Below are 25,279 nucleotides of genomic sequence, written 5' to 3' on the forward strand. Positions count from 1 at the left end.
TACTCTGTGAATGTGTTGAACATAAGATACCCTAACTGCAACGTATTTGCATGTTTTGGTCTTTTCAGAACAGTCTACAGAGTATTAAAAATCTTGCATATACTGTTTGGGATGTCAATTCTACTTAAGGCTTTATAAGGGGAAACCAGACTTTTAGAAGAACCTGGATTAAAGCCAACTAATATGACAAGTAAACAGATTACAGGTCATGCTATTCATGCTCTGCTACAATAAAACAGTAGTTATCACACCTGAAACTTTCCATATTAATAGTCACTTCCACAAATTTGAAAAGTGCATATGAAGAACAAGCTAAAAAAATTAGTTTTTTTCTTTCTACATTTTAGGAAGTTAGCTACTAACATCTGACTATATTTAACTGCATGCTGTATTACATTGTTGCTACATGAACAAATAACTACTGGCAGGTTTAAACAAGCAAGAGAGCAGGAAAAAGTACAGGGATAGTATTTAAAACTTCAGAGAAAAACAGCCCCAACAGAAACCTGAACAGACTTACCATGGATTCTGTTCTTCCAACAACAGAAAACCACATTTTGATCTCCGGGACTACAGATCCTTGAAAGAAAAAAAACAATTCTCCACTTCTCTTTCAGCCCTCAACAGCAACAACCACTCTAGTCTGCTGGATTTTCCAAGATACCCATCCAGATAAGTTGGAACTGGATGCTATGACACAGTGTAGCATTTATCAACACCAGCTATAACCAATACAATATTCAGACTCTTACGTAATCAGTTATGCTGTTCTGACTTCCATTTACTTTAGAGGCTTTATTAAACTTTGAAAACTGCTAGAAAAAACAAAAAGGGAGCCCTTTTGTACAAAAGACAAAAAACCTCCAAATTAAACAGGAAGTAATGTGCTGGCCCACAGATGGCTGAGAAGTCACATGCGAAAGCCCCCAAAAAGCGATATATTTTTAAAGTAAACTGCATGCACACGCTGCTTCCAAATCATCTGGATTTCATAAAAACTTAACCACAATGTGGTTGGGAGTCAGGCAGCTTTTAACATCAAAACATCTTTCAGAGTTAGAGCAACCCAAGTCTGCACACAACCTCAAAAAGCAATACTGTTCCCAATGCCCGACCACTCCTACCAGCTACATTTCCATATACCCATTACAAAAGCTACTGCTAATAAAGCTACAGGAGCGTTATTGTAAGAAAACATGCAATAGCTACAAAAGGGTAGAACAACAAGTTACCTTTTTGGATCACTTTCTGAAGCTATACAATTTAACTTTAAATAAAAATAAGCATCTGTGCATTCAGTTTAAGAAATGCTGTTAGGTATTTTCCCAATCTAAAAAACCAAAACGAAACCCAAACACAAGACTGTTTACAGTGCTCTGGCAGCTAACAGTTGTTGCATAACTAAACTTGTTTTCTCTGGTAAGTACGCATATAGCATACATGCTTACTACGTGGTTGCTCAAAGGGGCTGTCCTGCCTCAGAAAACACCCTTACAGCAAAGTGAGGTGAACTAGGTGATGCGCAGCATTTCTGCTCTCTCTGGCACTCCTGGCAGGCCTTTAAAACTTCTATTTCACAGTTACTCATATTTTATTTAATTATAAGTAACACACTTACACATTTCACCTGTCATTAGGTTGAAAGATGATCAAATACAGGGTTCCCCAGGGACCTAACACTTCCATGTGCTCCTTGACTTACCTCCTTTGGTTTGGTTTTAGTTTTACATTAATGTCAGTGTGTTTGCAATCACCTAGTATGACAAACTGAAACCATCTATCATAAGAATAAGCAGGTGCACAGCATTTCAATGCAAGTTGCACCACTTCTCCGCTTGTATGAGCTTAACTTTAACTCCATCTTTTTTGATTGTAATTTGGTAATTAAGAACATTTGGTGTGGAAGGGGTAAGTCATGGTATCTAATTTCCCCATTAAAAACTCTTAATTGGCACAGCCTTCATTTATCTACTAAACCCCTGCAAACTAATAAAACCCCAAAGAATTACCAAATGATAACTTTTGTTAGATGTTTCCTCAGAGATGAGCACAGATTACTCAGAAAGTGCAGATTTTCTGCCATGGGTAGAAAGAAGAAAAGCAGTCAGTAGGAATTATTTTTCTTTACGATCTCTGAGAATCTGCTCATTTCATCCATCTCTAGGATATCCCCAACCTACATTTTAACGAACTTCATCCAAAGTCTGTGACAAGTATGAGGAGCCCATTAAGACTTAACAAGAAAGGCAGGTCAGCACTGACATGCAAAGGCATTCTCACAGCATGCTACTGACAGCAACTATATTGTCACATCACAGGAAAAAAACAACTGTTTTCCTAACCAAAACTGAAAAGTTCAGGGTTGTCTCTCACTGGTTGGAGCAGGGCCACCTGTTGACCAGCCGCTGCATTTTCTTTTATTACAGCACTTCTGAGGCACTCTAGAAACCAATAGTTCAATAAATGTAATTGGGTCAGCAATCAGCTGGGATCCTGTGCATGGCAGCAGTAACTGTATTTCTGAAACTGAATATGAGCATTCATTTCTTCATACTTTCATATGAGCATTTGATAGCCAACCTTTTGCTACTTAAAAAGTTGGAAAAAGCTAAATCTATTCCCACACTTGTCTCTCCCTCTTATTTCAGGTATTCTATCCAGTTAATGTTTAGAAAAATTTCACAAATTGTCTCCTGGACTTCCTTCATTTTCCTCAGGCAAAGGAAAAAAAAAAAATGAGAATTTTCATTTTTATGCTGGCAAAGCAGCACACATGACTTGAGACATGTTGGAAAATTATTAGCAAAAGTCAACGAGATATGAGTAGAAAGAAAAAAAATCCACTCACTACTAGCTTCTCAGTCACGCTCACTCAATTCTCTAATCTGTTCTGCTCTGGCCAGATTGAGAAAATTAATGCCTTTGTATTATTCCTTACTCTGTTGTTTATACAACGCCTAACACAGGAAAAACATGCTATTAATTATAATCACAAGAAGCAACTTTGAACACCTTGAAATAGTGCCTTGAAAATAATCCTATTTAACTACTACAGCAACTTGTTCCAACACAATGCAAGATGATTATTCCTATCCAATGAACTTTCTGCTGACTTCAAATTAAGCAAATGTTTCTATTCTGTGCACACTGAAAGTAAGATAAAAACCTGCCTCTTGCTTATTTTAGTTCAAGATTTAAGACATAACCGTTTTAAAATCAGAATTCCAATATTGCAGCAGGCACACAGCAGCAAGATGAAATGCAATCACTGCCTGAATTGGTGTTTCTGCAACTGTGCTGAGATGAAGACTGCTGCTTCCATCACTGATAGTGTTAAATCATGAAATTGGTTAAATAACTTGTAAGAAACTTTCAAATCAAGCTTACACACAGACCAGTAGCACTGTTACATACTGCTAATGGCAGTTCAGTGTCAGTTGTTAAAACAATGTATAATGTATAGAAGCCAGCCAGCTACAGTGAAAATTAAAACTTTTTCACCATTATATCCTGCTAAATCAATAATCAGATTTCAGTTTGAAGTGAAAAAAAAATTTTCCACTGCACATTTTGAAACATTCAACAGAAATGCAGATGGCAGCCAGAAGTCTGATACATATTTAATGTGGCCTATCTCAAGATCTAGTATTTGCTTCTCAAATTATTAACCCACTCCACCAAAATAAGAGCAGAATACCGAGTTAAATTTTTCAGATCCTGAATAGTTTCCTCAATAATTGCCAATTGTTAGAAATACACACCTGACACCTGGTATTCCTTTAGAGATGTCAGAAATAAATCTTAAAAGCCGACACCATGCAAGATTACCATTTCAAGAACAGACTGTGAAATGAACAAAGTTGTACTTAAAAAAACAGTGCTGTTTGGAAGCAATTAACTATGTGAGATAACTTAAAAGCAGTAAAACAGTCACATTTTCAGCCCATGCACTAAGTGCCAAGGAGGACTACAGCATTCTGAAGTCTCAAGTACTACACAGTGAATAGACATTAGGGAAGACTTGTTCTCTGTTTCACACCACATAATTACAACAAGGACTTTTGGATATCACAGTTGCATGATTTATAACAAGCTTAAAACTCAAAGATTATGTCTGATATGTGACCCAGTTAATAAAGCAAAACCAACTAGTGGAGTCCTCCATCTGGTGGCTGGAGTTGTATGTGCATTCTATACATTACTATCTAGTGCTACTAAGAGTAGCATACAGCCACAATTTCAGCAAGTCAGGGCAAGAGGCATACCCTCCTTCACCAAGCTACTTAATACGCTGTAGCTCTCCACTATAAAGAAGCAAAACTGAAGTCATACATGCATCTGTACACTGTGAAAGATAAGGTGTTATCTTAATAGCAGAAAGCATACAAACTTTAATGTATATATTTGAATTATTTTATTTTTTCAAATTAGAAAAACTACACACATTTTATTCTTTACATTTACTGCTTTTCTTTCCTAGATACTTCTGATGCTTTGCAGCAGCAGCGTTAAATAAACTTGTTGATTAAATCCATTTAGTAACACTACCAATTTTTGGCTCTGAAAAAATTAATAGACCTATAGTACAGGTTTAATTTTAAATGTCAATCACTACATCCATATTATGTTTCCTCTTGCATTGTTCACATCTGTGTATTTTACAGAAACATTCCCCAGCCAGAATAAAAGTATGATCAACATAATGTGCACAACAAACTGAAAAGAAATAGATTTTTCCATTAACATTTTCCACAGTAGGCTGGTAAAAAAAAGCTTTTTTCAATAACACTTAAACAAACCGACTTCCATACCTTGGCAGCAACAATGCTTAGGCCCATTCCATTTTGTTTTTTTAGTGTTACAGTGATAATTTCAGGTTCTTTCCTCAAAGGCTGAGCCTATCAAACAGGGAAAGGGAAAGAAGAAAAAAGACAAGAGTTCACTATTCACTGCCAGGCTAGGAAAATTACTGCACAAAATAGTTCCTCTACAATCAAAACTAAGTTGCTACTGCAGCAGTAGATCTCACATCCTAAATAATATGTCTGGTACTCCATTTTAAAGGTAGAATCTCTAACATTTGATTAATATGGATTCACATTATCAAGTACTACACCTGGGTTGTGAACACTGACAAAGCTTTGAAGTCTACCCATTGTTTCTCCTTCTCTAATTCAGTGAAGAGATTATTAATAATTCAGATTTTGAAATGTAACAGGCCTATAAAACTGTAGTAACTTTTAACGAAAACTGAAGTTCAGACGTGGTAGGCCCCTATTAGAAACATGAGTGTGATCTACGTGGAGCTCAGTTTTTAGTGCTGCATACAGAATATAATAATTCTGCAAAGATATTAAGAGACCAATTATTTCCAAAGGCAGAATTAAAGCCTCTAAAGAAAGTTCCAAAACATTTCACCTCTGAAAACTCTGTAACTTGAATACAGCCTGAGCCCCTAAACATGTTCAGTATTTTTTTTATATCTTTGCAACATTGCCAGTTCCCTCTACTCAAAAATTTGCCATCAGTCTTCATTAGGTGAAGCATGTAAGTTAAAGCACCCTAGCCTGTATTCATATTAAAACCTAACTTCAAGTTCCACAAGACCCATAACAAAGTAAAAATATAAGCAAAGGAAATTAATTCAAAAAATATTAACACTTTTTGATTAGGTACTAGAAATGCAAGTAGTTTTTAAGCTAGGAGTATTGTATCACTCCTGTGCCAAGGATGGCAGAACAGCAGAATCTATTCCTACTTTAAATAGGACTTTTTCCATTAATTAAAATAGAAACATTATTAAACTAATTCAACAAAAACCATACATACTGGAAAAGGTAAGGCACTGGGAACATAACTTTATCATTTAGTGTATACTGAATTTCTTTCTTGGTCTAAGAATAAAATTAATTCTTCAGGGAAAACTTGAGGAGGACTGCCCAGACTGGGCAATTCCCCAGACTACCAACAGAAGCAAAATTGTAAGAATAGTTTGGGCTTGGGGATGAAAAAAAAAAAAACCACAAGGAAAAAAAAATACACAACCCCAAAACAAAAACAAAAGGAAAAGACCTCACAGCTATAAAATGGAACATTTACCTAGCATTTAGGTTATACAGATGTGTTGCACCAAGAGGTGATTTCTGAACCAGCATTTAGAGCAATGCTCAGACACCAAGACTAAAGATTTAGAACTCTCAAGCTTGGCACATTCAATTAACATACATGCACCAGAGAGAAGAATGATTAGATCAGGTTATCTGAATGGTCTTGCACGGCATTCATCTTCATGGCTGAATGAAATAGTAGCATCCACTCATCCTGCATTTCTTTATCAAGTCTTTGTAAGGAAGACTGTCCACAACTCTACTATAGTTTTTTCTCAGTATGAGGAACAGCAAATAGCTAGTATAACTTCAGATGATTTTTGTTCCCACTGGCTCTAAAAAATGCATTTCTTTAGAGCAACAAAGGGAGGAGGAAGAGCATGTCTCAAGAATGTCTCTGCTGTATTTTCCTCAGTCAAATACCTGTTTACCAAGATACATCACGCTTGCAGAGCCTGGCTTATCAGTTCAAGACTGGGCTCTGCTGTACCAATCATACAGATTTAGGAGATGCTCTCTTCTGTGAAGTAAACACATTCTTTGGGCCACTGCAGCAAGACAGCATAATGTCATCTGACAAATGTTGGGTTCTGAACAGAGTAGGTGAAACTTTCCAGTCCCTCTGAATAGTGAGGGGCAAGTATTTTTCATAGAAGGCCTTAGGAACATAGTTCTAGTTTCATGTTGGCCTTTATGATTTTATTGAAATACTAATTATAAATATGAAGCTATTTCTGTTTAGTTGCTCTAAAAGTTATTTCACATAAAGCCACCATCTTTCCAAAACCAAGTTGTTCTGTAACTTTTATATTCTTGGTTATCACATATTCAAAACACACACACACACGCATCCCCCCCCCAACCCCAACCCACCACAAAAAAACAACACAAAAACTAAACAAAAAACCCCCTGCAACAGAAAAAAAGCCACCTCACACTGAAGTGGAACTCTTCTTTAATAAATATAATGAAAAGGAAAGCTAAATACTTTTTCCTGAAATCCTAGCAGAATAAAAAGTACCAGATTACAACTTAATACTAAACATTCATTTGATAACTGCCAGTTTATCAATAAAAGCAGCCTGCAGCTCCATTCACATTACAAGTTATTTAAAGATGCATGTCCATATATATTTTTGCCTGTCTTTAAAAAGAATTTCTTCACTGTGTATCCCCAGGGTGGGGGAACAATGCAAAGTTTGCTTACTTGAGAGACTATATCACGCCACAGCCTAGAAAAAAACCTGACTTACAAGATTCAGCAAATCACTGATGAACTACATGTTTAATTATGAAGCTTGTTCTTCCTAGTAAGGATTAAAACTCATCACATAAAACACAATGGCTTTCCAAGACATCAGTTTTGACAATTATTCACTGAATCAATACTTACTAGATCAGCATTCTCATGTGACAGGTGACTTTCATAGTCTGCACCTTCAAAGTATATTGTCCATGTGCCTGGTGACCGTGGATGAGGTGTTAGTCTACAAAAACCTAAAAGAACAAGTAACATCAACATAGTCGAGGTATTTTCTCAACAGATTAATTAAAATCAAATAGCCTGCCACAAGGAAATACCAAATAGCAGTATTTATCTTTTTATATTCACTGGTATGTTGAATCTTGCATCTTAGATACCATTATGTGCTTCACTGAAATTTTATGGGATCTACAAAATCCTATAGTTCTATAGCTGCTGCTTCTGAGAAACATATGTATTTAAAAAACACCACAAGCTCATAGAAAACTCTTGCGCTGCAAAATATTGCTTGTACCAACCAGACTCAGAAGAGACATGAAACACCAAGCCATCTTTTAGAATACAAACCAACAGAACTCTGAATAAGAGAGCACCGCAGAAATCTTCTGCTTTGCAGAGTCTAGCTAACCAGTCTCAGCATATATTTGGCAGAACTCGTTACTTTTTTAATGCAATTATGTAATTAAAAGTGGGGCTTTGTTTTTTGTTAATTGAGCAATTCCTAGAATTTTGAAAAAAGGAGTGAAAGCAGCTGAGAGGTATCCAACATTGTCTCCTAAATCAGGGACAGCGAGAATCCAGGCAAATTACAAATCACTCCATCCAAAAAGACGAGATTCCCCTCCTCATAATGACCATCCTTCAGCAATTGAGCTTTCACTGATTTATGGCAAACCAGTCCCTCAGCATAATTTAAGAGATACCTAAAAAGCAAAATTTTGAATGGATGCATTAAAAAGGCCTTACTTACAGTAACTATACAGACATTTGTATGGTAAATGAATTACACTTACTGATTATTTATTCTACTAGTCTTCTTTAGTCTCAAGACTGCATCCTCTGTAACTCACTGTCCTTTCAAAACAGCCAAAACCAGTCAGTTTCCTACCTTTTTTTAACACAAGAATATGGCTTTTCTGTAAACTAAATTGGAACCAACAGCTGCAAACTTCACTACAGGATAGAGTAAGTCTGCTTTGTCAATAGCCTCCTTTGCTGTCCTACCTACCAAGATATTCCTGTGGAATTTTTTAAACAACTGCTTTTTAAGCAAAAAATTATTAAGAAATTATGTAACAGAAAAGCTTCTAATAAATTGAGTACTACAAGGTAAGGATCACAACTTGTTCATTCACTGTAAATGCTCGGACAGACCTCCTGCTTTACTTTCTCAAGTTTAGATCACTTTTGTACAACCACAAGAGCTCTCTACTTGTCATCTGAAATTTTGCTGGACTATAAATGCCCAAACCATATGTTCGTACATTGATAAATGTTAAAAGAACTATTTTAAGCCTGTTTTTTTTTAATGTTACATGGAAGCAGCTGATGAGTAAAAAAAGTGACTTAACTATTTAATTCATATTAGCTTTAGAAGTTGACTATGAAATTGTTGAAGTATTACAAAATTTATACTTAGGTAAATCTTTGCTGTTCTAGCACCAAAATCCAAACAAGCTCTGGAGCAAAGGCAAAACAAAGTTTCAGTAGGCACTGGCAACTCAGCACTGCTTATTCAGAACTTTGAAAGTGAATGAAAGGGACAGGAAGAAAGGGTAAGGATTAAAAAATGCTGCATACCTTTTATGAGTCACTTGAACACAACATAAGAAGATTCAAACATACATAAAGAAAGTGGTCTACATTTAACTAAAATGTATTTTGCATTCTGTGTTCATTACACCAAAAAATAGAGGATCGTTGTACAATAACAGAAGAACTAACCTCTCTGACAGAGTGGATCTAAAAATTCTTGTAAACCACTTGGAACATTTCTAACAACATCGCAGGAATAGCCATCTTCTGGTAAAAGAAAAGGTAGCTGTAAGTCAGGATCCTCTTCCAGTTGGACTTCTCGGCCATCGCTGCGAGCAAGTTCATCAGCTGTATTTTCTGCAACAGCTACTACATTATCTATCAATTCCTGGACAGAAGGCAGAAATACATTGTTACTATAAAGGGATAATTTTCATTATGGAAAAAAACCTAACATGAAGAAAATACTAAGAGTGCAAGAAAAAGGAATTTGGAAAGTAAGTTATCAGATATAAAACTTCTTCGGCTCCACTATGTACAGTCAGTATGCTGCATTGCTTTATTTGATTAAAACCCATAGATTACGTAGTTAGAGAACATAACAGAAGCATTTACTTTTCCTTCAGTATTTTTGAAACTTGTGGTGCATGGTTTTACTTGATATGAGAGCTGTATTTAAAAATATATAGCAGAGAGCATGCATATGCAGAGGTGGAATCACAGTCAGCTTTAAAATTTTGACACTTTGTTGAGTATATATATACACTTCTGTAAGACTAAATAAATAGGAAGGAAACAAACAACTTGTGTAAACCTGGATTTTCAGCTCCATCAGGACACAGGTACTCACAGAGGACCAACAGCATATACAGTTCCCTAGTTTGGAAGTTTTATAAAACTAATTTAATTCTACATTTCCTGGGAGTTCACTATAACATGAAGGGTACCTTAAGGTAGATCTATTTTTTAAATAACGCTGTAGAAGCACACAACACAAGTGCTGGATCACTCAGAGTGCAGCAGGGAACTTTTAAGTTTTATATTTGGTGCACAAAAAGCTTTATGATACCAGCATACTTTTCACAATGCAGCTACTGTTGTTGCATGTAGCACACAGTACTTTTCCTTCTATTTGTAAAATTTCAGTAGGGTATCTGTTACTAGATAGTATGAACTGAAGAAAATTAGTTCAGAAGTTAACAAAAATAAAATTCCTAACCACTTTGCAAAAAGTAATGGTCCAAGAAACACTTCGTGTTTTTACATTCTTCTATCTATCCCAAATTACTCCAAAGAGTGAACAATGAAAAGGCTCTCCTCTCTCTCTCCTGAAACAGTTCATTTTTCTGTTACCTTATATCCCTCAGGCTGGCCTAAGTTTTAGCATGAAAGTATTCAGTTGTTAAGTGAAACCAAACAAAGTTACAGGCAACTTTTTAAAAAGATGTAAGTAGTAATTCTCTGAGCACTCAGTCTCTTCCAAGTTGCATGCTCTGCCTGAGAAACCAAGAAATCGCCCCAGGTTTGACTCATCACTACATCTGAATGAGCAGGCAGCATCAATACTTGAAAGTATCTTTACCTCTAGTTAACCAGCATTCTTTCTGGAAGAGAACTCACCCCAGACATGTGTGATTTTGCTGTCATCAAGACAGAATTACTACAATTAATTTACCTAAAGCTGCTGCAAATATTACATGTAGATTCCTTTACTACAGGTATTTGTTTTACCGAAGATTCATATGTGATTTCCAGTCTCTTCCCACAGCTTCTACTTAGCCCACAAAACCAGCTTAACAGTTTGGTCTTAATCTCACCCCAGTTTACACTAATGTGCAATTTAGAATCTATAAACCTGATACAACAATTCCATTACTGGAGCACAATGCAGAACACAGCTGAGACAATCATGTAAGTGTTCTCATCTAAATGTTCAGTTTCAGCAAATTTCCAAGGGGAAGTCAGATAAATCCAGACTGTCTTTAGAAGTGCTCTTTTAGAAGAGTCTTTTTACCATAAAAGGTGCTAATTTTTAAAAGAATTACATCAAACTAAAATATGTAGAAGAAAATACACTTATATTCTTTTGAACATTTGAACAGCTTTGTTCAGCTTTGAAATTTTTCAGATTTGGCAGCAGTAAGCCAGGATTTGAGCATACAAGTCTCTTTCATAGCAAGGAGCAAAGAATCCCCAAATACCACTTCACCACAACAGGACAAATTAGTCATATTGTAATCCTCCCTCTGACACAAAGACCACCTGTCAAATCTAGCACTATATTTCTTTGGAGGTCCCTAAAGAACAATAATAATTAACTGTGGAATTCTACCTATGTGTAAACAGGAAATACAAGCTATGTTCTTCAGCAAAAGACTTTTTGGTTTAGTAGCTGATAGATAAAAATATATCCAAGCTACAAGACCCCCTTTAGAACCATTGTATTAGTACCTTTGATCTAATAGACAGATGTATCTGAAGTTATTAAAAACCAGGCTTTGTAGACAATGCATTCAGTTATATAAATATTAGATTATCTTCATCTTTTAAGATTTTTGAGATCGGTCAACTATCCTGTAATCAGGGTTTACCTTAAGAATTTTCATCCACATATGATTACAAATCTGCAAGGAACACAAAACCTCTTTTGCCTTTTGCCAAAAAGATGTTTCCCACAGATAAAACTTAGAATAGTCAGTTATATCTTAAATATCAAGATAAAACAACAGTTCTGAAAAAAACATCTCTCTCTCTCTACATACATGCTCCATGTATCAATCTGCCCATCAAAGGTCAACATGTCTGCTCCTTGTATGAAGGGATTCAAGATCCATTGACTTTTACATCCCACATGCAAAAAGCTTAGTGTTCCTGCTTCTTTCCTTTGATTTCTAGTCAAAATTTCAATCTTTGTTCCTGTGATTATACATAGAACTAGCTTTTGGGAGTGCTCTGTGCACCTCTCCTCTACCGCCTTACTGGATTTCACCCACAAATGACATAAGGTGCAGTGAAACCTGAGTATGTTTAACATGCAGTGTTACCTTACATTTCAACTCGGTGTAAGAGAGATTTTTGGTAATATCCTGCCCAAGTTGCAGTGAAGTACACCTAAAGTTGGTGGCCAGAAGCAGGCTGATAACACCAATACTTCCTACAGTATAGAGGGCAGATTGCCCACTCTGACTCTTCTCATAACAATTCCAAACCAATCAACAATAAGATAGCTGTTTTCAGACAGTGTTTCTATTTTAAGTCTATATTCCTCAGGTATGTTAAACAGCACAATAAGTAATAAAAGAGACTTACTTTTGGGATGAGTGGTTCATCTGAAGCACAGTGATAATTCTGCAGCAAAGCTCGTAGCTGCAGAGAATTCAGCTTAAAGCAAGTACTGTTAATATTTGGAACATCTGCATGTGAATATTTGTCCATGGTAAGCAATGTGGTTGCCTAGGGGAGAAAAAAAAAGGGTCACTGGAGACAAGTCCAAATCAGAATGAAACCTTAAGCCTTGTTTCTAAGTTTTCTTTAGATGACAGATAGGAAAAGACAAAGCAAGAAACCAGATTTGTTACAGAAGCAACATAAATATCCCCAAAACAGCCACTAAATAAATCTCTTGTACCTACAACATGAAGTAATACTAATCTCTCATAAATTAGGCATATCCATTTTTCAGCTACTCTTCTTGTCTCTTTTCAGCATAGTTATAGCTCAGTCTTCGAAACTGAACAGCATATGTTGGCTAAAATCACTAATTATTAATTTCATGTGTAACTTAAATATTAATGATGTTGAAAGCATATTTTGTGGTTTTGCATGTTACCTCAATGTTCCAGGATTGATTCACACAAACTACACTCATCCACATACTATTCCCTAGGAACACAGAATATACAATTATGGGAGAAATGTTAATCAGAAAGAAATACACTCACCTGCACTATTCTGCTCAGGTGGCAATCAGCAGCCAATTCTAAACCCTGTTTTTCTGCCCAGGCTTCAATATGGCCCAACTGTTGACGAACAATAGCTCCCCAATAATGTGAACATAACCCTGAATCTGGGGCCGTAACTAATCTGTTAAAAAGCCACATGTTGATAAAATGAAACAGCTGGGAGAAAAGCTGTATAGTGAGAGCAGCGTTCACTCTACACCGCCGTAACAGGGACATAGCTCCAGTCAATGTATGCAGCACATCATCTACAGAGATAAAACAAAAAGTAAACCACATTCACATACTGTAATGTACAACTGACTTAGGGCATAAATAATAATACAGACACCTAACCCAGGTTGGTGAATGTTAGGTAGAACCTACATGTATTTGTTATACATACTTTCAGAAATAAATTCACTGCTTCATGGTTTGCAAGATGGAACATAAACTGATAGCTGAAATATGTTTTTTAACTCCTGAAATGAAAATAAATTCTTTTGGGGAAATACTTAGTACACAAGTATATCACTGGTCATATCTGACACTTAAATCATGTCCTCACTTGAGTAAACTCATTTTTCTGTTATTTTAAGAACAAGTTAAAAACTTTATATTGTTTCAAATGCATATTGCAATTATTTCATAGCTCCTTGCAGTTAAATATCAAACTGTATTCAAAAATTTCAGCAGAAACTATGTGCATTGCATAATGTACTTTACACATTCGTTTTTTAAAATATTCTTCAAATTTCATTTTGCCCATTAGTTCATTGTGATATCATGTGAGAAGCAATAAGGACCTCCTGTTAGCTTCACCAAGAGAAAACATTCTTATATGCTTCCTCATGGAACAGCAGAACATTTATCTCCAAGCCTTCTTTTAAGGCAGTACTTTTATCTGAAATCTCTACTGAAGAGACCACTGAAGTAATTTCTTCAGCACTGAAACATAGTTTTGTGACTGAAAAAAAAAATCTGTATAAGAAATCTATAAAGCAGCTCAAAAATAACTGAAATAATGAACATCATCTGCCTTTACTCCAATATCAGTTTGCTACTTTTTCAAGGTTTGTGTCCCATGAAGTTCTCTCTTACAGTACAGGGCATTAAAAAACCCCAGTACATCTTTATGTTCTTCCTTCAACATTCAACACAGGAAAAAAGCAAACTTAATATCCAAAAGACCAGGAAGTGTATATAAATTTTGTATAAATACTCTTCGTAGTTGAACAGAATGACTGTATTTAATAGCGCTGCAGATCATCTTCAATTATTCAGAATGTCACTATTAACTCTTTCTAACCTTTTATCCCCAGTTAATCCCTTCAAACTTGAATATTTTTTACATTTTCCATTTTCTTCTTTAGTCATCAGGCTACATAATGTAGGAGGCTCTCACACTTGCCCCATGAAAAGCACAATGGGGGGTCCTATCTCAGAGGCCCGTCAGTGAATGTGTTCAGTATGGAAAAACAAGAGGCATTAGAAGTCTGAGCACAGTCACTGAGCTGGGGTTACAGACACAGTGGGATAGCACACATGACCAGAATGCTCTCATGCTCAGGAACAACCTAGGAAGGCTGACATTGCTGCAAAGCACTATCATATTTAAAGTACCACGGCAGGGATCCTTGGCAGGAATCTACAAGGCCGGTCAGCTTAACCTTAGTAACTGGGAGGTACTTTGTCAGATTCTCCCATAGCAACGTTACAGTAAAATTGCTGAGATAAGGACTGGATAAGCAGATGATAATAGGTAGAGAATTGGCTGGACCACTGGACTTGATAGATTTGTGGATACAAAGTCCAGCTGACAGTCAGCTATTAGCAGCTTCCCTCATGGATTGAGACTGTGAGTGACACTGTTTAATGACTTTATGAATAACTTGAGCAACTGGATGGGGTGCATTCTCCACTGGATTGCATAGAGAGCAAATTCACAGATGATAACAAGCTGGGGGCAAATACTGATACACTGAAGTGTGGTGGTATTTTTCAGAGGGCCTCAGTAGGCTGGAGAAATGGGCTGACAGGGACTCCATGAAGTCCAAAGACTGCCAAGTCCTTGGGAGTCCAAGGGAAGGAGTAAGTCTATGCAACAGTATAGGCTAGGTGCCGTCTGGATAGAAAACATCCCTGCCAAAAATGATGCAGAGATCCTGGTAAACATCAAGTTGCACAAGATTAAGCAGCGTGTCCTTGCTTGCAAGGTAGTCAGCTGCATACTAAGCTGTTAAATTAGCAGCAGTACAACTAGCAGAAGGAAGGGAAGCAACCCTTCCTATGCATTCAGAATTTGAGAGACTGCATCTGGAGCACAGCACCCAGTTTTAGACTCCCCAGCACAAGGAGGATACCTATTCAATGGAGCAAATTCAGCAGACAGCCACCAAGATGATTAATGGGCTGGAGAAAAGGACATAAAAGAGGGACAGAGAAGTGGATTTGGTTCATCCTGCAGAAAGAGAAGGCCAACGGCACAGCTTATTGCTGTCTTCATCTACCTAACAGGAGGGTTCAGAACAAGATCCCTCTCAAAGGTGCACAGTGATTGCATACAACAGACAAACCAACACAAAAATTGCAATGGGGAAAATTTCAATTAGATATAGGAAAAGTATTTTCACCATGAGGGTGGTCAAATGTTGGAATAAGTTACTCAGATGTTGTGGCATCTCCATCCCTCACTGGAGATTCAAAACTCAGCTGGGCAATACTCTGAACAACCTGATCCAGTTGCACCTGCTTTGAGTAAGTCACTGGATTAGATGACATCCAGAGGTTCCCCTTCAAACTAAAGTAGTCCACGATTTTTAAACCCAACATAGATTCTTTGAATGTCACTATCATTATTTACTGTCATTCATACAAAATTGATCCAAACAACTCCCAGGGGTTAGGGCAATTTGTAAATGTCATATCACTGTTAAGAAAAATTCTATTTATTACTAATTATTTGGGTGGTTTAGAAGACACAAGCAAAGATCAAGTAGTCTAACCTATTTTAGGCCTCTGAGGATTATTCTCCTCTGGATCATCAAGGAACGCTGGCATGTAGTTATTAAGCTCTGACTGCAGACAATGAACCAGGTACCTGGAAGGGAGGGGGGAAAAAAACAAACACACAAACAAAACCTTAAATCCTGTATGTGTTAATTATGAATGCTTCTGAAGAAAAGAGATCAAATTACAAGGTTTCTGAAATCGCAGTGGTATGTATGTGACTATAAGGAATCAAATAATACTTTTTAAAAGGTCAGAGAGACTAGTTCTCCCATAACTTTCCTAGAAATCTTGGAAAAAGAATGAGGTTGTCAGAGAACACACACAGCTACTTAAATGCAGTATCGCTACCGCACTTGTAAGCAAAGGTCATATGATACATAAATAGATGCTGTCAGGCCAAACTCTGGTTCTGTAAGATTGCAAAAACTATTTTTCCAAACAGAAATATGTTTTTCTCTGGTTTAAAATCTACCAATAGTAGTATTTTTTAAAAAATTAATTTTCCTATTCTGAGCCAATGCACAAGATCCTTAAATGTCTCTAGTGTAACCAATTTTATTCTTGTATCTCTCTTATCTTTAACTACAGTGAAAAGTCCGGTTTTGTATTCTTTCTCTTCTAATAATTAAACATTTTCTTTAACACTGTTTTTTATAATTAATTTATACATTTTCTGTTAAGAACTGAAACTAAAAGGGAATCAAATTGTAATCACATATATATAGGAGAATACTTCATGGCTTTCTACAACTCCCCTTTCTGTTTCACTGTAACATTTTTAATGAAATACCCTCAACTGCTAGAAAACAAAAGCCATGGCAATTTCAACCAATTCTGGTGTATGCCAGTTGTCCCCATCAAATAATATTTTCACAGGAGATTTATTTCTTTTCATGATTCTGTTGTGCTTTTTTATTTGCCTTCTAAATATATATCCCACAGTTCTCCCAAAAGTTTAATACATCCATATAGAGTCTGCCATGTTACAGCGTACTCAGGGGAGAATTCACACACAGCTAAAATTCAGAAATACCCTTTTGCATCCAGCCTGCTTATCATGTACACAGAAAAATACAGTGCCATTCCTTCCTAGCCACAGCAATATTCTTTCTTCAATGACTGTCTAAGCAAATTCAATTAGCCACCAATCCAAAACACTGACCTGTGGCAAAAAGGCATAGCTTCATTAACACTTAGTAATTTAGAGTTGCTATAAAATTGAAAGACTATCAAAATACCTACTTGCTATACCATATTTGCCCATAATTCACCAACAGGAAAAAATAAAAATCTGTAGGAGTACATACAAAATGAATTGGGTGCATCTCTGATACCTTTCAGAAGTTCCAAAGGCAATGACAAGGTTTCACACACTACATACTGCTCTTTAGAACAATACAGTCCCCCTTGAAGCTAAACAGTGAAACTCCTTGCGTAACCCAGTGATCCGTATTCATAAAACAAAGTATCTGTCTAAAAAAGTAATTCTAGCCCCTCTTATAAGTCCTCCTCTCAGATATTTAAAAATACAGAAAAGACATTATTGCCATACCTAAGATCTGGCAAAAACGTGAATTTATTCTAAAAACCACAGAAACATAGAATACGTTAAGTGAAACAGAAGTTTGATAGCCTTACTTGAATGCCATTTGAACCAAATGTGCCAAAACATCTTGTGCATCCACAGTAATTCGGCTAAGATCTCTGTCTTGCTTTATAAAATTCAGTAATTCAGATGCATTTGCCATCCAAAAGGCAAGTGCCCCAGCAATATTCTTCTGTTTCTGTAAGTAGAAAGAAGCAAGAAATAGTACAGGGAAATAGTTTTCTGATAAAGCACGGCAGCTTAAAAAGGCTCCAAAAGATAGACCAGTACCTTTTCCCATTTCACCAAACATATCTCAGATACCAGATATTCGCAAAATGTTTATATGTAATATTGCAATTGCTGTAACTGGTAAGTTGAATTTTAACACGGTCACTGAACATATGAAATTCTGTTAAATTGCCAATAGCCATATCAATAAAGTCACGGCATAAACATCTAGTTATACAGTGCTAAGAGCTTAGCAGAATGCAGTATCTGGTAATCTGTGCACTTTTAAGCGCATATTCACTACTGCCCACTGCCACTCTGATACTGCGCTCACTGGCTTACATACCAGGTGATTCAGTATCAAGTACTGATCTATCTCACCATCTCCCGACCACAAATGCCAGGCCAGGCAACCTCAGATGAAATCCAAAGAATAGGAACCACAAACAACAAAAAAAGAAAATAAAGGGAAGAAAAAGAACTTTGGTCATTTCATATCCACATTGAAGTGCGTTAAGCAGAAATTATGGAATGCCGTAAAAGTTGCAAAGTCAAAAAAGGATTTTAGTACTGCATGTTCCAGTTGCTGAATGAGTGTTATGAACTGTTCAAGTCCAGCTGTTTGAGTATTGTATTTTGATATGGAAGCAGCATGAGAAACTGAGCTAAGCCAACATAGCTAGGATCAGTTCCCAGCAATATATCCTACCTGATCAACCTGGTCTACCTCCTGGAGAAAAACGGACGAAGGAAATCAAACAGAATAGAAGAAAGAAACTTGTGAACAATCATGATAGCTTTAGAAATCAAACACTAAATATGAAGGTACAACACTTATGTTCACAGTTATACACAGATGCATTAATCAGTAGTTACAATGCAACTGAGCCCCTTTTAAAAAATGAATTATTTTAAAAGGACTAGTAGCACAACAGCTAAGAACTGAAGTGCCCACATGTCACAATTAATTCAAGGAATGCTCTATACTAGTTGACATCCCAGACTAGTTGGTTATTCCATGCTCAGTGCACCACAGAAACCCCTCAGAACTTTTTGCAGGCAATGGGGTAACTAGCCATCCAAGTAACAGATCAGGGAGCTATTTGCCCACACTGCTGCAATGAAGACAATGTACAAACAAACATAAAGGGGGACAGAAAATCCCCACCAGAAAACAAAACAAAGCCAAACAAAAAACATAAAACACCTAGGACAGATTTAATACATGACTTTTCAATTAAAGAACAAAAGACTGTTTTAAACAACAAAAGAGAAGTCAAATGAAATACCACACTAAGCTTCTTAAATGCTGGTACATATAAGCTACACTGAGTTAAGCAAGCAAACAAGAAAAACCCCACCAGTTATGTTTGTCTGATTATCTAAAACTGAGCTCACACTTAATTTTTTTTTGCCTTCTATTCAGATCACTCCCCCCCACCTGCAACACAGTGAGCTTAGATGCAAAACTCTGAGGTGTCATTTGCTGTTGCTATTGTAATTTTAGTTAGAGCTCAAAAAACCAAATTGCCACTGATTTTTTGTTTCTTCCCCTCTTTCCAACCAAGGCACTCTGAACTGACTGAAGATGTGTTGGCACAAAACAAAAGGAGATGCTCCTTCTACAAACAAATGTTAAAATCTGCAGAGGATCAGAAATGCCACAGAATGATTTGAAAAGGAAAAAAAATCATGATACAAAAATTTGGCTTTTTTATATGAATTAAATTTCTATGCCTAGATTTTTATTGAAAGCACTAAGTCTTCTCATGGATCTCTCCAATTTTATCTCTCTCTCATATAAAGTCTTCTGTAATATTTGCATACACTAATGCAGACTACAGAAAGTCACAGTCTTAATTTGTTAGCAAGTACTTCTTGAGTAACCTCAGAAAGCTATCAAGTCTCCTTACAATCTAGGCAGGCAAAATTAGGATCTAAACAATTTATTTTACTCCCACAGTATAGCACAAGAGTTTGTGCTCCTTCCCACTACTTCTGTTTTGGTTCCTCTCTCCCCTTGCCTCCCATCTGTCTTTTCCGTCTTTCACACCCTCAGATCCCTTTCAGTGCAGGCATGCGCTACAGTTCAGACATGCAAAAAAAGCTATTGTGATACAGCAACTTATGACATCATAATTTAACTGTGACAGCCATCAATATAAACACTCATTCTACAGCTTAGATGAAGTAATTTGACTTAAGTAGTGTTTATACTCCACTAACACAGGTCCAAGATACTGACATTTTCCCGGTCAAGCTTTAGAATCCATGCATTTGTCTCCAGACCATTACCCTGCAAATTCACTGAAGTTCTACTCTTCCATAACATTTGTAACTTTCCCCTTTTCCTCCAGTTTCTCCAACAGGGCATTTGAAAGAACCTCCTCCAACCTTCTTCTAACCTCCAACTCTCTTACTTCTTGCAACTAGGTAACATGTTTCAAAACCCACAAATGCAGCTACCACTTCCTTGTTGATGTCTTCCTTAAATTTTAGGATGGAGATTAGAATGCAACTACAGAGTTGCAGGGCTGTAGAAATGGCTTTCACAAAGGACACTTCAGACAAATACTCGGTTTTAAGTTTTTTAATGCTATCAGCAGGATTATATAAAATACACTTGCTTGCAACAACCACAAGGCTGGACTTGATTTGGGAAGCCCTTCTCAGTGCTGTAAATGAATGTTTCACAGGATAATCTACTTTCTAGCTTTGATTTGTTGTCAAATCAAACCGATGTTTGAGCCCACCTCTCTAGTATCTTCTAGAAGCTACGCAGTTACCCATTTTAGTTCAACACAACAAATGCAGAACTTTCTCTTTGCTTTCCCACTGTACCCATCCCTGTCACCCCAAGTCTTTTTGGGGTCACTGTTACTAGTTTATGTAGTTATATAAACCAAGTGACCTTTAATTCAGCCCCGTAACTTCCAGATTACATTTGACACCTACTCTTTCAATGTTTAATTCTCATTCTCCCAGCTAAATTGCTTATGTTCAGGCTCTCTGCATTTCATGTTCTCCACTACTGCCACATTCTTCCCTCTGACTTTAACAAATTCACTCTTCCACAGCCAGATTATTTTTTTTATATAGGAGAACCTGAATATTTAACTTTTGATACCATTTCAATTTTATCAAATATCCATTTACCATGGCATCAAGACTGAAAGCAATGTACTAGTTCTTCACTTCAAACCACTTTTCAACCTCTCATCAGCTTCAGAATGTACCTGAAAGGCTAGTTGTTGTTTTCTTACTGTAAAGTGTCTTCAACAGTGGCATTTTCTCCCATTCTTTTTCTTGTGAAAGGTGGGAGCCTGTTGTAACTGTTTACAGAGCTGTCTAATTAAAACATTCTCCCTGCTGAAAACTCCACTAAATCTTTCCAACACTTGAACAAAAGCTGAACAGTTTTGTTTTGCTGTGACTTTCATGCCACTCTCTTGTTGTTTACTTTTCTCCCTTAATCATCCTGTTGTGTAACACTTGCATAATAAATTATCTAAAGCAGGACTGATGCATTTGTTATGCTTGTACAGTGCCTAGCACAGCAGGGTCCTTGCTCTATATGGGCTACTACTGCAGTACTTTTTGCAACAAACACATACATGTTTTAATAAATACAGAAACGTATTTCATTTTTTTCTCTGAGAAAAACCTGCAGACAAAGAAGTTACAATAATTAATTAGTTAGTGAGGATACCTGAACTAGCACTCCTTTTTCAGGAAATGACCATTACATTTTATCAACAGTTACAGAATGCAAGGTATTGTCTAGTTTCACAGACAACCCAGTGGATCTTATCCTGCATTCCTACACAAAACACAACTCCCCTGTGCTTCTGTAGAAGTCTTGCACATATAACAGCAAAAGCATCAGACTACATATAAGTTGTTGAAACGTTTGAGAACTTCTACTTCTCTTTACAGAGAAATTGTGTCAGCTTGGTTCAAAAAGTCCAGTTTTATTACCATTTTTGTGGTTACAGAGGTTGTAAGAGTAACAGGATCAAGATTAAAACGTCATTTCTGTTTCATCTGTTCACTTCAAGCATCAATCAGTGCAAACAACTGCTATCTATACAATATTTTTTAATAAGCACATCCAACTTGTTTTACAAGAACTCACAGCCAGAAATGCTTGCAAAGATCTTACCTTCCACAGAACAGAAGAGTAATTTCTTGTCAGAGAACATATCTTCAGAGCAACAGCCCCTCCCTAACCTCCCACATTGCTCAGGAGAGAGTTTCTTACCAAGACATTATTCATTGACACAAAAGCAAACCTTCATATGGGCAATCAATATAGGTATTAGTCTGACCCTTAACAATAGTTGGTTAAACTCTAAGAAAAAGTCTAAAAAGGTTCCTATAGTTATCTATAACATGTATTTCATTCCCTTGACGTGTTTTTGCAGAGTAACTCACCTGTATCACTCCTTCCATCATGTTCACCATCTTGTTGACTATTGCAATGACTTTGTGAGTACGCTCAGCAGGAGTGATGTCAGGTCTGTACTGGCTTGACAATACATACCGACATGTCATATACAAAACATATGTAGGTGACAGCTTAAAATGAACTGTTGAGCTATTTGTGTAATTTATAATGGCAGATAAGAAGGCATCTTCAGCTGCAGAGAAACAGGGAAAAAAACCCAACATGTCGTAAAGCCAAAGACAGGAAGAAAATGAAATAAAACAAATTCCTAACTTGGAGCATAGAGAATTTGGGGGGGGGTGGGGTGGGGGGGTGGAGCAACTTACAGGAATTGGAACTCTAAATTGCCTAGTATGTACTACAGCTACTAGGCAATTTAGAGCACACTAACAACACACTTCTATATAAAGCTAGAAAATCTGATCATCAGGAAACACTTCTGTTCTATTTCATATCTCTTTGCTGAAAATTTGCACCTTCAAGAGAACAGAAAAATGCAAGGTTCCTCTTGTCCATTCTATTCCTACAAAGTCCCCTTATTATAGGGAATTTTATACTAATAAAAATCTGTCTTTGCTTGCTCACAAATCTATTTGGTTTCAAATACTTGAAATCTGGACATTCTCTGGTATGATATTTTTCTACAAGATCTGAGACCTTAAAAACCTGGGACCAAGATAACAAAAAATTGTATTCTAAATGAAAATTTCATCAGATTTTAAATAAAATGAACCTGCCTCAATACCTGAAGTGTCTGTTCACCTTCCCCAACACAATAAATTGTATTACTGGATTAGCTATCATCTGTTCAGTCATTAATCTTTTCAATGTTTACTTAAAGTTATCCTTAAGTTTTCAAACTGACTGAAATTTTACACTATAGAAAAACATGTCAGCAGGTTAGTGTTATAATTTCACAATTTACTCACAGCTTTCCCTGAATTCAATACTGGCAGGTAGTATCAGTTCTGGTCCATGGGTATCCTGAGGTCTAAAGAAAGAAGACAAAAACTGAAATAAACAATCCACAGAGATGATATTAATTCCACTTTAAATGACAGATTTCTCCAAATACATTGGTTCCAAATGCTGACACAACATCCTTCCTCGAAATGATCCTTTTTTTACCTTTCCTCTAAAATCATTCAAGCTGTATTTGCCCACAACACAACAGATCAAAATACAGACTTGAACTGTGGAGTCTATGATATTAATGAACCTCCTCTTCTGCGCTGTATGGCAGACTGATAGGATCAGTTAGCCATCTGCCATTGACAGGATTCAAGTAACAAATTATTCATGGACACATGAAAGAAAGAGAATGAAGCTTCACCTGAAACATCAGTTCGGTTACAATAAATGTACTTTGCTGTCTTTAATGCCCTCAAAACTGATGGGAACTTAAGTCAACTTATTTGTCCTTTCTTCTGGTAAGCAGGGAAAGGAGGTAAAAATCTAGCCCCTAGCCTCACCTGGCTGTTGCTATGCTATGTTAAGAAACAGCAGTCATTCCATGAGCCCCAGAACTACGTTCTCACTTAAACTGACTGCAGCACTCTTTCTTATCAGTACCTATCAGAGAATTCACAGAGGAGAAAAATGACCAGAAAATTTATTTTTCTGGTGTCTACAAAAGGTTAAGCACATATTTCATTTCTTCCTTAAGCAGAAACATTAACTGAGCTGTTCTCTGTTAGATAGGCACCTATTTTTAGGAAATATGTAAAAGCTTAACATCTTCTGCATACAACAGCCATTTTTAACCACATGTAAACACAACAGGTAGCTTTCTACTTTCCCCAGCAACATTGATAAGGAATGTAACATGATTATATATGCCTCATTCTCCTGAGAAATATTATTTATGCCACAAAGCAAAGATAGGACACTGAAGGCTTTTATTCAGCTATCTCCTGCAGTAAAAATCCACAAAATAACTTTGAAGGCTGATGTCAAAAGATCTGAAATTAAACTCTAGCATATTCAATGAAAAAAATAAGGGTACCTTTGGGGTTTGGTGGTTTTTTTGTTTTGTTTTTTAAACTTGCGAAAACTTAAACCAACGGAAAACTCAGTTATGCCATTTAGATAATGCTTTATTATAAAAAGTGATCAGCAAAACAAAGTTCTAGGGATCTGAAAGTTAAGGAACAGCAGGCACAGCAGGGCAATATGTACACAGATTTCTGCCAGTTCAGTTACATTTCAAACATGACCGCATGCTCTCTTTATGAAGAGCACTCAGCTGGTGTGTAAACTGCAGCATTTCCTCTATTGTTATTGCTATAAATTTAAGATTAACTAATTTCTCACTACCTCCACATTGTCAAAAGTGCATTGTCTTCACTGAGAACTTAATTACTTCCATAGAAGAATAACTAATACTCACACAGCATTATCAAAATAGAACTACAGTGACAAGTCCAGAGAAATTTTTGATCTGTCATTATAGGAATGGTAATAAGACAAAAAACATTTCAACAAACTGGCTGATAAACCAGTGACAGATTTCAGTTGATGATTTATTTCCTCTTATTTAGAACAAAAAGATAGTGATCCCTTGCAGCACAAAGGAAGGAACAGGATTCTCAGTCTTCCCTCCAATGGGAAAGAAAGCAGCATGAGAGATGAGAACTGATATTACAGAAGTTTGAAAACTGGCTTTAACAAATAAATTAATATGAAGTAGGAAGAGGAAAGACTTCTTTATAAAGATGTTAATTTAGTTTTACCTGTAAATTAGTTCTCTAGGAACACACGCCATAAGTAAATTATTTTAGCTACCTTAATATGTTTCCTTCAACCATCTTCTGCCTTCTCCAAGTACACACAAAAGAAATACTCTCTGATTATGTTTTGCAAATTGGAAATTCAAGTTAAAATAACTCTCTGTGCTTCTGATATGATAGTAGCTAGCTGACCTGCTATATTACTGGATAC

The 25,279-nt window shown here is 36.5% G+C and overlaps 1 protein-coding gene across 24 annotated transcripts in view; it reads right to left on the reverse strand.

Moving 5' to 3' along the window:
- The window catches only part of AFDN (afadin, adherens junction formation factor), a 132,896-nt gene that overhangs the window by 38,077 nt on the left and 69,540 nt on the right, over nt 1-25,279 (reverse strand). For 15 of the 24 annotated variants that reach the window (XM_074818587.1, XM_074818582.1, XM_074818569.1 and 12 more), the window contains 10 exons: nt 23,269-23,330; nt 22,327-22,532; nt 18,602-18,622; nt 17,715-17,860; nt 16,070-16,164; nt 13,068-13,333; nt 12,436-12,579; nt 9,316-9,514; nt 7,501-7,604; nt 4,812-4,898 (listed from right to left, as the gene is read on the reverse strand). In XM_074818587.1, coding sequence (XP_074674688.1) covers nt 4,812-4,898; nt 7,501-7,604; nt 9,316-9,514; nt 12,436-12,579; nt 13,068-13,333; nt 16,070-16,164; nt 17,715-17,860; nt 18,602-18,622; nt 22,327-22,532; nt 23,269-23,330 — 1,330 coding nt within the window. The remainder of the gene's footprint in view (nt 1-4,811; nt 4,899-7,500; nt 7,605-9,315; nt 9,515-12,435; nt 12,580-13,067; nt 13,334-16,069; nt 16,165-17,714; nt 17,861-18,601; nt 18,623-22,326; nt 22,533-23,268; nt 23,331-25,279) is intronic. The other 9 variants (XM_074818592.1, XM_074818585.1, XM_074818579.1 and 6 more) reach the window with 1 other exon arrangement.

Source organism: Strix aluco, chromosome 3, assembly GCF_031877795.1.
Source record: "Strix aluco isolate bStrAlu1 chromosome 3, bStrAlu1.hap1, whole genome shotgun sequence".
In the NCBI taxonomy this organism is placed as follows: domain Eukaryota; kingdom Metazoa; phylum Chordata; class Aves; order Strigiformes; family Strigidae; genus Strix; species Strix aluco.